We start from the raw sequence: 15959 nt of genomic DNA, 5'->3' as shown, positions 1-15959 counted from the left end.
AGTGATTGATGTTTTTAGAATTCAAAAATTACCTGGTTATTGTCTTTTTTCAGTTTTTAATAACCTATTAGGTGTAAGACTTTGAGCAGCAAATTCTATCATTACTGTTGCACATTCAAAAAAACTCAGATTATCTTAGTTTTCCTATTAAAAGTCATTAGAAGAGGCACTTTCTAGGGATGTAATTGAAGTATCATCTATGCAATCTCAAACTTGAACAACTGGTTAACATACATGTTGTTATAATTTAAACATAAAGAAAATGTGTCTGCTCATAATGCTAAATAATAGATAAAACCATTCATGTGTTCACTGTGTTCTGGGAATTATTTCTAAACCAAGATCAGAGTAAAAAGTTTCCTTAAGATTGAATATGCTTACATTCAAATCATTGAAATGATAAAATAATACTTTGGTTTCTGTGTAGTATGATCAAACAATTTCTCCATGCATTTTAAAATAGTTTATAGGATTTTACAATTAAAGTATTTTCAAAAATACCATATTTGAAGACACATACTTAACAGTACTTAATTCTCACAGTGACTAAAACCATCTTATGAATTTAAAAGTAGTTTGTATATTCACTTGGTTATTTTACTGTGGTTCTTGTAGGATTTGTAGGAAGTTGGAGAGGCAGAGGAAAGGGAACTGTGTTCAGGTAGTCACTTCCCTATAGATCACATACTCACCATTGAAACCAAAAATAAAAGGATAAAAGAACAAAATCTTTTGAACTGCAGTACTGCCTCAGTGCTAGTGGGAAACTGAGTAAGGGGAAAAGAAGTTCAGCTGGTATATCTTAGGACAGAGCAAATCATGTAGTTCATGATCTCAGGTATATATCTAGGTTAAGATCCTAGTTATCTGTATTTTTCATCAGTTTTATTAATGTGTCTACATAGTTTTCCTGTTTACAACTAGAAGCATTATTCATTTCACTGGATAAATATGTTTCATAAATTTGCCCCTTTAAGCTGTGAAAAATGAACAGGTAAATTCAACAGAAGAAGCATGAAGATTATGCAGCTATTTCCTTTCATAGAATTTGCTCCTGCAGAAAAGTGACAATGCAATTTCTGAATTATAGCACTATTAATTTGTTTCAATTCAGAATCATCTGTTCATAAATGTACTCTTTCTTGTGACTAAGAAAATGTGTGTTTTTCAGTGTGCTTTTCCTCTTTCAGCTCTAAATTTTTCTTTAGTGGTATTATCACTGTCTTTTATGTAATTTTCTTATTTTATGTGTACAACAGCCTGGGATTGTTGAAATAAACCTAAGGCCCATCTGAAGATAAAGTTTTCTTGGAGTAAGTTATAGAAAAGTCGTTCTTGTTTGTGTTATTGTGGGCATTTTTATGGACTTCTTTTGCCATTTCCCAATAGTAAAAGAACTTCCCTCACTTGTTTGCAACTGGTAATATGCTTTCCAATGTATATCAAAATCATTAAAACTTTTAAAGACTCAGTCATGCCATGTCGAGAATTTCCCGTGGAAGCCAATAGTGAGTAATAGGGAATTTCACATTGGCATCTGTGAAGCTCATTGAAAACCTAATTGTTCCACAAGTATTTCTTTTTATTTAAATTATAACCTAGTCCTGGCATACAGGTATTTTTTCTTAGGTAAAGCTGGTAGCATTCACAAATATCTGGGCACTATAACTCTGGATGGTTTCATTGAATTTATATCTAGCCCACATAGCTACATATTAGGACCGTGTGATTTGTGCCAAATACGTTCCCAAAATTATTTGACAGCTCATATAAAATGGACATAAAAACTAAATGTAAAATATTGAAATATTAATTGTGTTACTACTTTTTTGTATGAAAATTATCTTTCTAGAAAGAGAGGAAACATGAAATGCTCTGTAACCAGTCCAGCAACATAATTTATGGGACCCAGTGCAAAATAAAAATATAGGACTCTTTGTTCAAACAGTGGTAAGAATTTCAAGATGGCAGTAGCAAAGCATTAAACCAAGCATGGGGCCCTACTGAGCACAGAGCATACTATTGCACAGGCCACACACACACCCATGACGCTGCCCTCTGTATAACATTTCTGCTTCTTCTACTCAGGACTGTCTTGCATGCAGCGAAGAAAAACACACACCCTGGAAATCTTTTTTATCTGAGCAAAGTTGAAGCTGTAACAATTTCTTAAAGGGAGCTTCGCAACAAAATCCTAATGACTTTTTTTCTACCACTCCTATTCCGCAATAGAATGGAAGTTTACACTCTTCTAGTTGCTCTATTGCCCAGTGGAAAAATTATATTGGTGGTTGCAATTATTTTTTTCCCACACAAAATTGGTTGAAGCAATATACAGTCAAGAATGTTTTCTTTAAAGCAGTGTGAACAAAATGCATGTGTTTGATACTATTTAATAGATTTTCAAGAGCAACATTTTGCATGTTCTGTTTGACATATTTTATATGTTCAGGTAAGTTGATGAAATCAAACTTCATATGATTTTGATATTAATGTTCCAGAGAACTTTGAACTGATGTTCTCTGAAATGGTGTGCTGAGTTGGTTTTTAAATGCAAAGCAATGTCTTCTGTGCCTTGTGGACCCAGATGAGACATAGCACACCTTTTTTATTTTATACTTGAATTTGTCTTTGTAGGCATGCAAGTATTGGAATGGAATGGAATTCCTTTAACTTCTAAAACATATGAAGAAGTGCAGAGTATCATTAGTCAGCAAAGTGGGGAAGCAGAAATATGTGTAAGACTGTGAGTTTTTCCCCATCTTTTTGTTTCCATTTTTTGGCTATTCATGGCTCTTTTAATTTAAAATTGTTAAGGTGGAACCTTTGCCAGTCAGCAAGATTTCCTGTAATTAGAACATGAAGTGAATACAAGTTTTATAGATTTCTTGTGTTCAGAATCAAAGTCTAAAGCATAGAAAGAATCCAGCTAATTTTGTTTCTGATTATGTCCCCTTTCATGCTTTTATTGAAACATGCATCATTTAAATGAAAGCCTAAACCCATTTAGATTTCATGGATGTGTACAGTATTTCAAAATGAACTTATATTTAATCCATAAAGATTTCACCTTAAATAATCATTTTTATCAGCTGACTTTTAACAGCATTGCAAATATAGATTTGGTTAGAAGGGTGAGCATGCTTTGAAATTGCTTTATATCATTAACCACTTCTCATTTACCTACTGAAAAAAAATATTCAGCATAGTTGGGAAAAAAGGCCTTTTGTCTCAGACTTCCTCAGTTGCTTTCTTAATTTTTTTTTTTGTTTGTTTTAATTTTTAGGGACCTCAGTATGCTATCAGATTCTGAAAATCCCCAGCACCTAGAACTTCATGAACCACCAAAAGCTGGTAGGTGAAAGCAGTCTGCTTCCAACTGTGGGTAAAGATGTCGATTTAAATGGAGAAGTAATTGTAGAGGCAGATGTAGCTGTAGATGAAGATATAGACATATACACAGATATAGGCAAAAATAAATTTATAGACAGATGTTTATATATTTATGTAATCATAAAGAAAATCAAAAGCATTGTAGCTACACTTTTAGTGTTCTAGGAAAACACATATTTACATGTTAGACCCATTAAAGAAATTCATATGAAATTCTTACTGTGAGAGTTTATATTTTTAATTCTTTAAAATTAAATTCATTGTATGAAAGTAATCCATGGAGCCATTTGTTTGGGGTCCTATATAATTTTTAGGTGATACTGGTTCTTTTTTAGCAGTTGGTTTTGGAACACTTACTCCTGAACCTTTTGATTGCCTTTTATGATAAATAAAATTCAACATACAATTTCATAACTACATGATGAAGTAGATTTATCTCTTAGATAACAAATACAGTCTATAAATTTAAATCACTTATTAAAAATATCACTATAACTTTGTTCAACAAATATTTATTGGGCACTTCCTATGTTGTAGTCAGCATTTCTAAGAGGCTGGGTCACTGCACTGAACAGAGCAGGCCAAGGCCTATAGAAATTTTCATACATCTGTAAATATAAATATGTTCTTTGACATTCCTCCCTTAGAGAAATAGATATATAAGATTTCAAGGAGGAAAAACAGCCAGTCATACAAATTAAATTCCAGTGAGTAAAACAATATTTTATCATGCATAGAATTCTCTATATAAAACATTTTAAAACATTTTTCTGAAGATATAATAGGAACCTCCATTTTCCTCTGTAATTTAGTCTTCTTTCACTTTTCTCTGAGCCTTCCAGACTTCTTTAAAAATAGATTCATAAAGGTACAATCGCATGTATTTTTTTTTATTTAGCTTGTTTTATAAGTAACTATAAAACTTTTATAAGTTCTAGATGACTTTGTTATCTAGAACTCAGATAAGTTCCATGGTATTAAGTACCTATGAAACTGAGACTGTGTGAAGCCATTTCATTTTGTTGTAGTGGATAAAGCGAAATCCCCAGGGGTTGATCCTAAGCAGTTGGCTGCAGAGCTCCAGAAGGTCTCGCTACAGCAGTCACCACTGGTTCTGTCGTCCGTCGTTGAAAAAGGATCTCACGTTCATTCAGGTCCTACATCAGCAGGATCCAGTTCTGTTCCCAGCCCTGGGCAACCAGGGTCACCCTCAGTGAGCAAAAAGAAACACAGCAGCAGCAAGGTGAGAAGTGTCCAATGCAACCTCCGAGTTACTTATTTTCTAGCTCCTTATTCAGACTAGGAGATAGGAAATACAATATTATTTCCTAAGGTGTTTTTCATGTGATTTCTCCTTTCCTAATGATGTACTGAAACAAACAAAAAATGTTTCCGTTTCTGAGTTTATAACTGATCAAGATGTATCAAAATGATGTGTTTCTACATCTCTTAAAATACTGTAGCAGTTATTATTATGGGGAACTTGAAAAATGTATCTAATGCTTCATGTTCTTTTTCTTTGTTGTTGTTACACAAATCTGAGCCTCTGTATATCAAATATATCTTTGTATCTTTTTGGAAACACAAGATATACATTACAGTAGATTTTGTAACTTAAGTAGAAGGTAAAAAGGACAAAGAAATGAGGATAATTTAGGACGACAAGAAAGAAGGAAAGCCAGTAATATAGTATTGCCATTTTGAAATTTATCCCGAATTCCATACTAATAAATTTTCTCTTGATGCAGCTCTTCATTTAGAACAAATGTTTCTAACATTATTATTTTAGAGTTACTGGGGAAATAAAAGAAAACATGAATTAATTTTTTAACTTTATAAAATCAGATGATAATATAGACAATTTGTGATTTTCCCCCATAGATTTGATTATTAATAGAGAAACTCTCTTCATGGTTGATAAATACATTAAAAAAGGTTTATTGTTTGTTTGTTTGTTTAACCACAAATAAGATTTTCTCTTTATGTGGTGAGATATATAGGAAGGACAGGCTATGGTTGGATAAGTTGACTAGACTTCGGAAAATAAAGTTTTTTCTAGTAAGTATAAAAACACAGCAGATGTCACTAAAAAACCCTTTTATTCAGAAGCAAAAAAGAATGGTAGGATGATCTTAATCATTGCATCATAAAATGACTTGTTTCAAAGTAAATATAGTAAGGTTTTGTGAGGAATAAGTTCAAGGATAGACTCAATTTCAAAATAAATTTTAACACAACTATGTTTTACCACATGTGTTAATTTTGAAGAATTACCTCATGGAGGCGCCCTGTCTCTGGAGTTACACACTGATACCATTTCTGATTCCTTTCTCAGTATCTCCACACAGTAGAACTAAAGACACAGTAGAACTAAAGACTATCCTTGAATAAGTTCAAGGATAGACTCAATTTCAAAATAAATTTTAACACAACTATGTTTTACCACATGTGTTAATTTTGAAGAATTACCTCATGGAGGCTCCCTGTCTCTGGAGTTACACACTGATACCATTTCTGATTCCTTTCTCAGTATCTCCACACAGTAGAACTAAAGACATGACAGACTTGGCTAGCAAAGTTTTCACACCAAGCACATTGTAGTTCTATAAGTCTGTCATCCAGATACTTTTTATTTCAGCATTTGATATCACCATCCTCCCAGAAAATTAAGTACAAATGTAAAAGCACCATTGCCTCCTCTTTTATCTTCATTCACTGAATCTTAATCCTGTGACTTTTAATTTTTTAATAAGTCTTTAATAATTTTTTTATCTTCTCTGAACTTGCCAACTTCTTTAGCAAAGCATTATTCGTTTTTGCCAACAGTATTGCAGTATTGTCACTCCACTCACCAGTCTCTTTTCCTTCCTCTTAAACTACCCTACAACTATCTGATCTGTGACACCATGTTCTGATTGGATCACTATCCTGTCGAAAATGAAGCCCTGCTCCCTGGAATGTCAGCTTCCCTACCTCTGTCTAAACCCTGTCCTGCTCATTCTAAGAGAGCCTGGTCAATGGTTTTCCTTAGAAGATTATCACCATAAGCTTAATGTTGTCAGATCTTTACAATAGCCTTGCTTATAAGTACTCTATTTATTAGGGTTTTAAACTCATTCCTACTTTCCACAGACATTTTTGGATGCCACCTCAGTGTCACGGGTCGTAATTGGTACCCAAGATACAAAGAGGGATAAAATCCTTCCCTGTGTACTACATAGACGAGTGGTTCTTAAAGCATGCTCCCAGTCCAACAGCACCAGCATCATCTAGGAACTTGTTAGAAATGCAGACTCTTGATCCCACCCTAGGCCTTCTGAATCAGAGACCCCAGGGATGGGACCAAGCAACCTGGGTTTTAATAAGTTCTCCAGATGAGCGTGGTGCCCCTTGTAATTTGAGAAGTGCTGATCTACATATAGATGAAGAAGATATATAAACAAATTTAGTAAAGCTGTAATGTTGGTGGTCATTAAGAAGTACACAGAGCACTCTTAGGAGAGTGGGGTTAGAAAAGCTGGCATTTAGCTAATGAACTGATTTGGTAAAGGGGAGAAAGGAACCAACATCCGAAGAAGAGAATGCAACATGAAGAAAATCTCAGAAACAAAATTGTATGCTTAGGACGTAGGTGTACAAAAGATATAGGGGTAAGAAATAGAGGCGAAGCCTAGATGATTGTAAATTGGAAGACATTACATGCCATGCACGGCTTTTACAATCTGTGGAAAATAAAGAGCCAGTGATAAGTGAAAATAAAATAACAGGAAACCTTCCTCCACAACGTCTTTCCATATTCTAATCCTTCCTTAAGTAAGAAGTTATCCTTCCTTCCTCCTTCCCTCCATCCAAAGTGCCAGATGCTTTATGTACCTCTTAAGACAATTTGTATCTTGATTATAGTTACTTGTCTCCTTATTTTATCCTCCCAAATGGGCTGCAAACTCATTGAGAACCAAGAACCATTTCTTATTTCTTCTAGCTCCCTAAGCGCATAGTAGAGTAGCTTGCATAGACCGTAACAAAATAAATTAAAATTAAATTAAAACGTCAGTGGCACCTGTGAGTCTCTGTAATATTATGGGGGTACAAAATATAATTGTTTTGTAATATGTTAACTTTTTTGGTAATGAGTAGAAGATGAAAACAGGTATTGTAGGACAAACATCAAGGAAATAATATGAACAGGTTTTATGATATGTGGTCATTCTTTTCTATGCCAGGAATGTGGCCTATGTAGTTTTTATAGAAGTTTTGCTAAGATGAAGAGTTACAGAGCTGCACTGTCCATGACAGTAGCTGCTAGCCACATGTGACAGCTGAGCACTTGAAATGTGGCTAGTCCTAATTGAGATATGCTGTATAAGTGAATTACACAGCAAATTTCAAAGACATAGTATAAAAAAAGAATGTAAAATAGCTCATTACAACTTTTATATTGATTTCATCGTGAAATGATAATATTTTTAATGATTTGGATCAAATAAAATATGTCAGTAAAAATTAATTTCACCCATTTATTTTTATATTCTTAATGTTACTACTAGAATATTTCAAATAACCTGTGTGGCTCACATTATATTCTACTGGACAGTGATGGTATAGAGATTACTTTTTAACTCATATTAGTAGTAATAACAATAATCAAATCTGGTTATTTTTGAGATTTTATATATATATATAGAAATGTATAGTCAATAGATGTTAACACTCTTGAAGAAAGGGACTACTACCTATTCATCTTTTGGGGTGTTTATCATCAACATTTAGCTGGTACTGAATTTCTTAAAACATTTTTGCTGAATGAATGAATAAATTTAATGATATTTCTTGGTCAGTCAACGTGTAGTATGCATAAAAAACAATACTTTTATTTGTTCTCCAAATTCTGCAATGTTAAAAAAATTGATATTGAGAGATTAGAGAAATATCGAGCAACTGTCTGAAACTCACATGTTTCTGAGTCAGATAATATAATATTTCCAAATGTGGCATATGTTCATCAGTTAATTTAGAAAATTATAGTTTTAACATCCTTTTGTTTTTATTAGGTATGAGGCTAACTCTATATTAAATTATAAAACATTAATGTAATGGAATGTATTAAAACTAAAATATTTAAATCATAGCATAATTATACATTTAGATATTTAGAGCACCATCTATTAAACATTTTGAATGATTATTCATAAGTAATTATTAATCTATTAATACTCTAGTTTAAGTGATTGCTTCTGAGTAAATGTAAGTAAAATATGAATCTATTTAGATATATGTTTAAGTTATATGTTATGTATATAAGACTTTTCATTATTTTGCTTACTAATTCAATATGAATTTCTGTCTTCAAAATTTTTAGTTTACCGCCTCAAGGTCTTTTATTTCTGAAATCTAATCAGACTTTCTTCATTTTATCTTTAAAATCTGAATAATTTCTTCCAAGTCATGGTATAAATAAATAATTGAACTAAGTGCTTACTAGTTTTAAGTGTTCTAATGAAATAGGTTCTTGCTTTCCCAAACTTTTCTATCATGGCACACAACATCTCAGTAATTTTTTCATGATGCCCTTATACCCAAAGAAATACCTAAAACGATTTCATTTATTATGTAGTTAGGTCCTAACAATTTAACTAGTATTTATGCCCTCACAACTTAGTAACCATTGGAAAAAATAATACCCATAAAATGAAATAAAAATGATACATTTATTTCATTGTTAATAATTCAAATTATGTATCAGTGGGGTATGTGCCTGATGGGCACTGCACAGCTACTCAAATGGTGGAATTGGTTTGGACACTGACACTCTCATTTCCTGTTCCACACTGATCTCACTGATTTTCTTGCAGTACATTTTTTTTTATCACCACAGTCATCACAAACCAGCCTCACAAAGGTATGACATTATCGAAAAGAAATACTTGTCTCTAATCTTAAACTGTAACTATCTGGAGCTGGTAGTTTGCCCACTGTACGACAGATATTACAGTATCCTTCTGTGCTCTTATGAGTTCACTGCCATACCGCAGAACATTTAAAGATGGTCCATACATTGATTCTCTGTGTTGAATCTAGTTATGTTTGCACGATCATATGTCAAATGAGTTACAACTGTCAAAAGTAAATCAAGACAAAACACATTATCATTACTCTTTTTTTTTTTTCTGGTCTTATTTTTGACCTTTTATCTCTAGTTATTCCCCAACGTTCCTAACTGAGATGCAAGGATATCTGGTTTTAGGAAACTCCCCATCTTTAATTGAGATAGAAATAGTTTCAGGAAGTTGTGTGGTCCTTTTTCTAGATTCAGTTTCTTTTTCTTAAAATTTAAACAGTAAAATAATTATTAAGTAAATATAATGGTTCATTACCTAGCAGTTTATCCTTTGCAGCCAGAGCGTAGTTTCTTATAAAACAGCTGAACTAATAAAGGATATATGGCTTAGAAAATTTAACCCCTACTCCATAACTTTACCAATGATTACATTATTTTTATTCTTATTTCACAGAACGAGACCTGGAATATAGCTGTCTTCTTTGATTGCTCTCATGTCTAGCATAAATTTATAAAAGAAAAGGTAGCAGAACAAGTATATACACCTAAGTATGAATTTCTCCTTTTCTGGTTAATTATTAAAATAAAACCAATATTATGTATATATAGGGAGACAGGACCTTATTTGTAGGGTAGCAAGCTTGCCTCCATTTTAGTAAATATCTCCCTATAGTGATGCCACGTTGCCTGAAATTCTATTATAGATCTAGAGTCAGGGACAGCATCTCTTTTTTGGTACAAAATTGTACATTCTATTGAAATGTAACAATTCAGCAATTAGTCCCTTAATCAGCAGAATGAATCACTTTACCAGATCACAGTCCTAATGGTTTTTAAGGCTTTACCGACATAAGGAAATTATTAAGGAGATGAGAACTTATATAGACTGGGATGGAATTTTAATTAAAAGAGTATGAAATACTAAGAAGTGATTGCCTGGGTGTTCCACTCTAGAAGGGAGTAGGAACAGGCTGAGAACCCAGCAAAGGAATATAAGGGTGGACTTTTATAACTTCTGGGCTCCTAGGCAGTTGAATAAAAACAGTACCTTTTTCATTCTCTTATAGATACTTAAAATCTGTTCATATTTAAATTGAACACTTTCAACCAATATTGTTCCATTTCTTAGGTAACTGAACGTAGATTACTGCAGGTATAAAATTATAGCCTCGAAACAGGCTTCACAAAATGAAAAAGGGATTTATGTATTTATAGAATTAAACATGTATTGAGAAGTGTAAGTAGACACCCTAATCTGAAGCAGCCAAATGGGTGAAATGTGTTCTCCAGGCAGGGTGTGCTCTGACCAACAGAAATTAATTCAGAAGGAAGTTGAAATGGTAAATCCTATGAAAGGTTTATCTATTAATCTATGTTTTGACATTGCAGCCTACTGATGCAACAAAGGTTGTCTCTCATCCAATTACGGGGGAAATTCAGGTATGAAAGTTTTTAAAAGATCATTGTTATACCATCTTTTGTGGCTCTTTTTCCCACTGGTCTGTTGAAATTGTAAGCATTGTTAGAACCTTTCCTGTTTTATAACATATATAGATGTATAATGAAAAAATACAATTTTACAGAAAAGTATTTTAATACAAATACATGTTTTATTAAATCTAATGATATCTGTGGAATTCTATACTTCGAAGTCTGCCTGATACCTTAACAGTATCAGTGTATTATGCCTCGGTTACTTTATACATGTTGAAAGTGTTTCAAACATGATAGATTCTCCTGGATATTTGAAGGTTCCTCTTAAAGAGTTTCATGAGTCTAATGCTATCCTCTTTTCTTCCTCTGATCAATAATTGTCAGATAATTGCTGAGCAGTTCTTTTAGAGCAGCGTTTTTCATACTGGGGGTAACCAATCTGTAATTTATCAAATCAATTTAGAGGATTTTGACCAGGAAAATAGAAGAAAATAGTATAAATCACTATATTTTTTAGTTCTGTATGTGTGTTTCTGTGTTTATATTGCATTGTACATGGGCAAAGTCAAAAATGTTAGAAAAACTGTACTTTAGATGGTACCAAAAAGTAATTTAGTGTAGATAAGAAATGTCATGTGGAAAGAATTAACACAATACCAAATAACTATTTGAAGATAGTACATTTCAGATAAGGGAAAGAGAACAGTGAGTCTTAGTTGCATCTACAGTACATTTTCACAAAGGGTAACAGAGATTTGAACTAATTTGAGGGTAAGCATAGAGAAAGGGGGAGTGTTTTCCTGGAAGAAATGGTACAAGGAAAGTTTCTTCTGCCAGAGGGTAGTGAAAGGAACAGATCTGCCTTGCTGCAGGAAAATGTTCCTGTAGAGATAAGTTGAGACTAAATTAAAAGAACCTTGAACAGAAGAAGGGATGTTAGCCACGACATAATAGAGTGATCAGGAAATAAATATTTTGGAGTGAGGGAGAGGCTAATTCAAAGCAATATGTGATAGAAATTCATAGAGCCTTGGCCTCTAGAAAGTATTATGAAGAGTAGGACACAAAGACAAAGAAATCAATTAAGTGTTATCTAGGTACACCCTGATTCAAGCAGAAGTGGAGTATGAGAGTGGAAATGGAGAAAGAGTGCAGAACGTGGGCACCTTACTAAGAAGGAGCCAGCAGGATGGAGTCGGGATCACCTGTGTGCTCTTGATCTTGCTGTATCGCTGCTATTTCCCACTTCTAGAAAAACAGACCTGATGTTTCTTTATTTCACATGCAGCACAGAAAATGCTAGGTGTTCTCATTCATAATATCTCCTTCTCTCTGCTCATTTTTTTAAACTTCTTGCTCATGGGCCAATATGTGCTGTTTCTTTTTGGCTTGTTGTCTTTATTTGTCCTTATTTTATTTTCCTTTCCCTTCAGTAGTAATATTTAATTCTATAGTGGAAATTTACTGTAATAATTTTCCTTCTTAGCACCCAGGTTATTTTCTTTTCCTTTTTTTTTTTTGGATATTTTCTTATGACAGTGATTTCAAGTTTTTACATTTTATCTTTTGTCTTTTAGCAAAACCTTATTCCAAATGAAACCGTATATAAACACCCAAACAATGAATTGCCAGCATGGCGTAGCTCTGGTTTAGGGTTACTGGGGGCATCTCATTCTCTCTCAGATGTAACCTTCAAGCAACTCTCAGTGTTCTCTAAGGCACCAAATTTACAGAGTACATTTTGGAAAGCACTGTCTTAGGGTAGCCTGCAAATCTCAGTTTCAATAAGAAATGATTTTACTGCCTTACCAGTTAAAAGTGGACTTGTAGGCTAGCAGAGAAAGGAGAAAATGGAGAAGAATTTCTCCTTAAAGATTTGGAAGCCATTCTAAACCTCATTGAAATTAATTGCAAAATAATTCTTCTATTTCAGTACTCCATTAGAGCACAGTTACTGCAGTTCTAAACTTTTCATTTCTCCTCTTCCTTCACGGCCCTTTGTTTCATGTTTCATATTGCTTCCATGATGGTCAGAGAGACTCTGGGCCTTCCTGTACTGAGGAAAGCAAAGATTCGTTTCCTGCCACAAAACATAACCAGATCAAAATTATGCTGAAATTAGGAAATTATTTTAATTATTAACATGAAGACTATCTCATCTAAATTATTCCGTTTTCAACATAAACATAGCGTATCTGTTTTGTATGATTATAAAAAATACATTCATTTTTTATTTATGGATTTTCTTTTTCAAAATATAGATCCCTTCCTTTCTGTTATTTGATAAACAGAAACAGCAACAAACAGAATTGTCTTATTCTAAATGATGCCAAAAGAATCTTTCATTTGTGATGGTGAAAAATTAGTTAATTTGATTATTTTGAATCATGCAAATATTAATTTGAATTGTAAGTCTTTTACTATTCAATGACAATTTTACAACAGCCATTAAGCATCTATGAGACAGTGCCTCTTCTTTTCTCTTCAGCTTCTAAAATTAAAGAACAATATTTCATTATCTTAGCCTCACTATTAAGAAAGCACGCACAGAAAGAACAGCTATAGGTTTATCAGCTAATGTAATATAGGAAGGGATAAAATCTACACATTCTTAAATATTCTTACAATTCAGTACTAACATCTTTGTCTTTAAATAATGATTCCACCCACTGCTAATTACTTGATGAAATGCAAAAGATATTTTCTAATAAATTCATCAATTATTTAATTTACTTACAAAATTCTGGCAATTGTATTTATGAATGTTAACATTTCTGATTTTCCTAAGAGTAGAAATTTAGTTTAAAAATGGAGCTAGCATTCACTGTGTGATTATCCTAAATGAATTTTTGACAGGCCAGAACTTTCACTGTGGAAAGAATGAACAGCACATTTACTAGGAATTAATGTGTGCCTGGGAGCTCCCAATTAAATTAGACATTAACTGGTCTGTTCAGTTTCAAATAAAATGAAAGTAGCAGTTGATGCTTCTTATGAGAACTTTTTTAAAATACTGGTAAAATACTGAATAATAATGTATTATATGTTTTTTAAAACAAAAAAATAATGTTCATGGAATATTTGCTGTCCCTTTAAGCTTCAAATCAACTATGATCTTGGAAATCTCATAATACATATTCTCCAAGCAAGAAACCTTGTCCCTCGAGACAACAATGGTTACTCAGACCCCTTTGTTAAAGTGTACCTTCTTCCAGGGCGAGGGTAAGTAAAGAAGCAATATATTCTAAGTATTGTAAATATTGCCCTACGGTTTAAAAAATAGTGATAGTGTCTTTTGGTCTCTAATTTAAAGAGTTTAATATCTTTTCCTTAGTTTTATCTACATGTCATATTTATTTATTTCCAATTAGTAAGTAAGGTGGAATTAAAAATTTGTAATTAGGCCTTAATGGGTTTTAGGAGAGCCATGATCGTAACAAAACCTGCCTGGATGAGAACACATCAGTATTTCAATTCTGGAAAGCACTTGTGCTATGACCAATCAGGTAGACATTAAAATCATTTCAGGAATTATTTGTGGAAGATTTAAAGAATTAGTTTACTTTTCAAAATGTATTTGTGAAACCAGCGTTCAGGGACTCATCAGTTACTCTTTTATAGGACATGTGTATTATTCAATACATTAAATGTTCATTAACTGACTTGATATATTATTATTCATATGCATATTTTCAAATGAGTGTTTTAAAATTATAAAATAAAGCTTTAGTTAGCATCTATCATCTCATACAGGTAAAATAAAATGAAAGGAAAAAAAAATCTTGTGATGAGAAGTCTTAGGATCTACTGTCTTAATAATGAGATAAACAATATATTTAGTCAGAAGACACAATTAGCAATCATGAAGACAGGTCAATTGAGATTGTTTACTTTAAGGTACAGAAAAAAAAAAGAATGAAGAGAAAGGAACAATGCCTTAGAAACCTAGGATATCATAAAGTATACAAACATACACAGAGAGGCAGTTCCAAGAGGAGAGAAAGAGAAAAGGGCAGAAAACATTTTTGAAGAAATGATGGCAAAAGATTTGTTGGAAAAAATCTGCACAGCCAAGAAGCTCAACAAAATCCAATCAGGATAAACAGAAAAAATTTATACCAGGTCTCTTCATAATCATACTATCAAAATCCACAGACAGAATCTTGAAAGAAGCAAAAGAAGTGGCTCATCATATCCAAGGGATCCTCCATAAGATTAACAACTGATTGACAATCAGAAACCATGGAGCCCAGAAGGTAGGGAGATGACATAATCAGTGTACTAAAGGAAAAAGATGGTCCACAAGGAATTCTGTATCCAGCAAAACTGTCCTTCCTTCAAAAATAAAGACTTTTTTTTTTTTTTTAATAAATAAGACATTGGAGAGGACCTTCAAGATGCCGGAGGAGTAAGACGTGGAGATCACCTTCCTCCCGACAGATACATCAAAAATACATCTACGTGTGGAACAACTCCTACAGAACACCAACTGAATGCTGGCAGAAGACCTCAGACTTCCCAAAAGAACAGACACCAGAGGGAGACCTACATGCAGAGACAGGGCCAAATCCAATCAGAACACCAGGAGCTGTGCGAACAGGGAAGAAAAAGGGAAATTTCTCCGCGCAGCCTCAGCAGCAGCGGATTAAATCTCCACAGTCGACTTGATGTACCCAGCATCTGTGGAATACCTGAATAGACAATGAGTCATCCCAAAGTTGAGGTGGTGGACTTTGGGAGCAACTGTAGACTTGGGGTTTGCTGTATGCAACTGACCAGTTTCTGATTTTTATGTTTATCTTAGTTTAGTTTTTAGCGCTTGTTATCACTGGTGGATTTGTTTATTGGTTTGGTTGCTCTCTTCTTTTTTTATTATGTATTTTTTTTTTATTTTAATAATATTTTTTAAAATTTTTTATTTTAATAATTTTCTTTTTTCTTTTCTTTCTTTTCTTTTTCTTTCTTTCTTTCTTTTCTTTCTTTTCTTTCTTCCTTTCTTCCTTCCTTCCTTCCTTCCTTTCTTTCTTCCTTCCTTTCTCTTCCTTCCTTCCTTCCTTCCTTCCTTCCTCCCTCC

The 15959-nt window shown here is 33.1% G+C and overlaps 1 protein-coding gene across 1 annotated transcript in view; it reads left to right on the top strand.

Moving 5' to 3' along the window:
* PCLO (piccolo presynaptic cytomatrix protein) overlaps positions 1-15959 on the top strand; it is a 384943-nt gene that overhangs the window by 280227 nt on the left and 88757 nt on the right. The window contains exons 11-15 of the mRNA XM_082398709.1: positions 2638-2746; positions 3287-3354; positions 4422-4636; positions 10841-10891; positions 13983-14107. Coding sequence (XP_082254835.1) covers positions 2638-2746; positions 3287-3354; positions 4422-4636; positions 10841-10891; positions 13983-14107 — 568 coding nt within the window. The remainder of the gene's footprint in view (positions 1-2637; positions 2747-3286; positions 3355-4421; positions 4637-10840; positions 10892-13982; positions 14108-15959) is intronic.

The sequence above is a fragment of the Balaenoptera borealis genome (assembly GCF_965194805.1).
Source record: "Balaenoptera borealis genome assembly, chromosome: 7".
NCBI classification, from domain to species: Eukaryota; Metazoa; Chordata; class Mammalia; order Artiodactyla; family Balaenopteridae; genus Balaenoptera; species Balaenoptera borealis.
The sequence above is the reverse complement of the archived record's forward strand: the minus strand, read 5'-3'. Positions and strand labels throughout refer to the sequence as shown.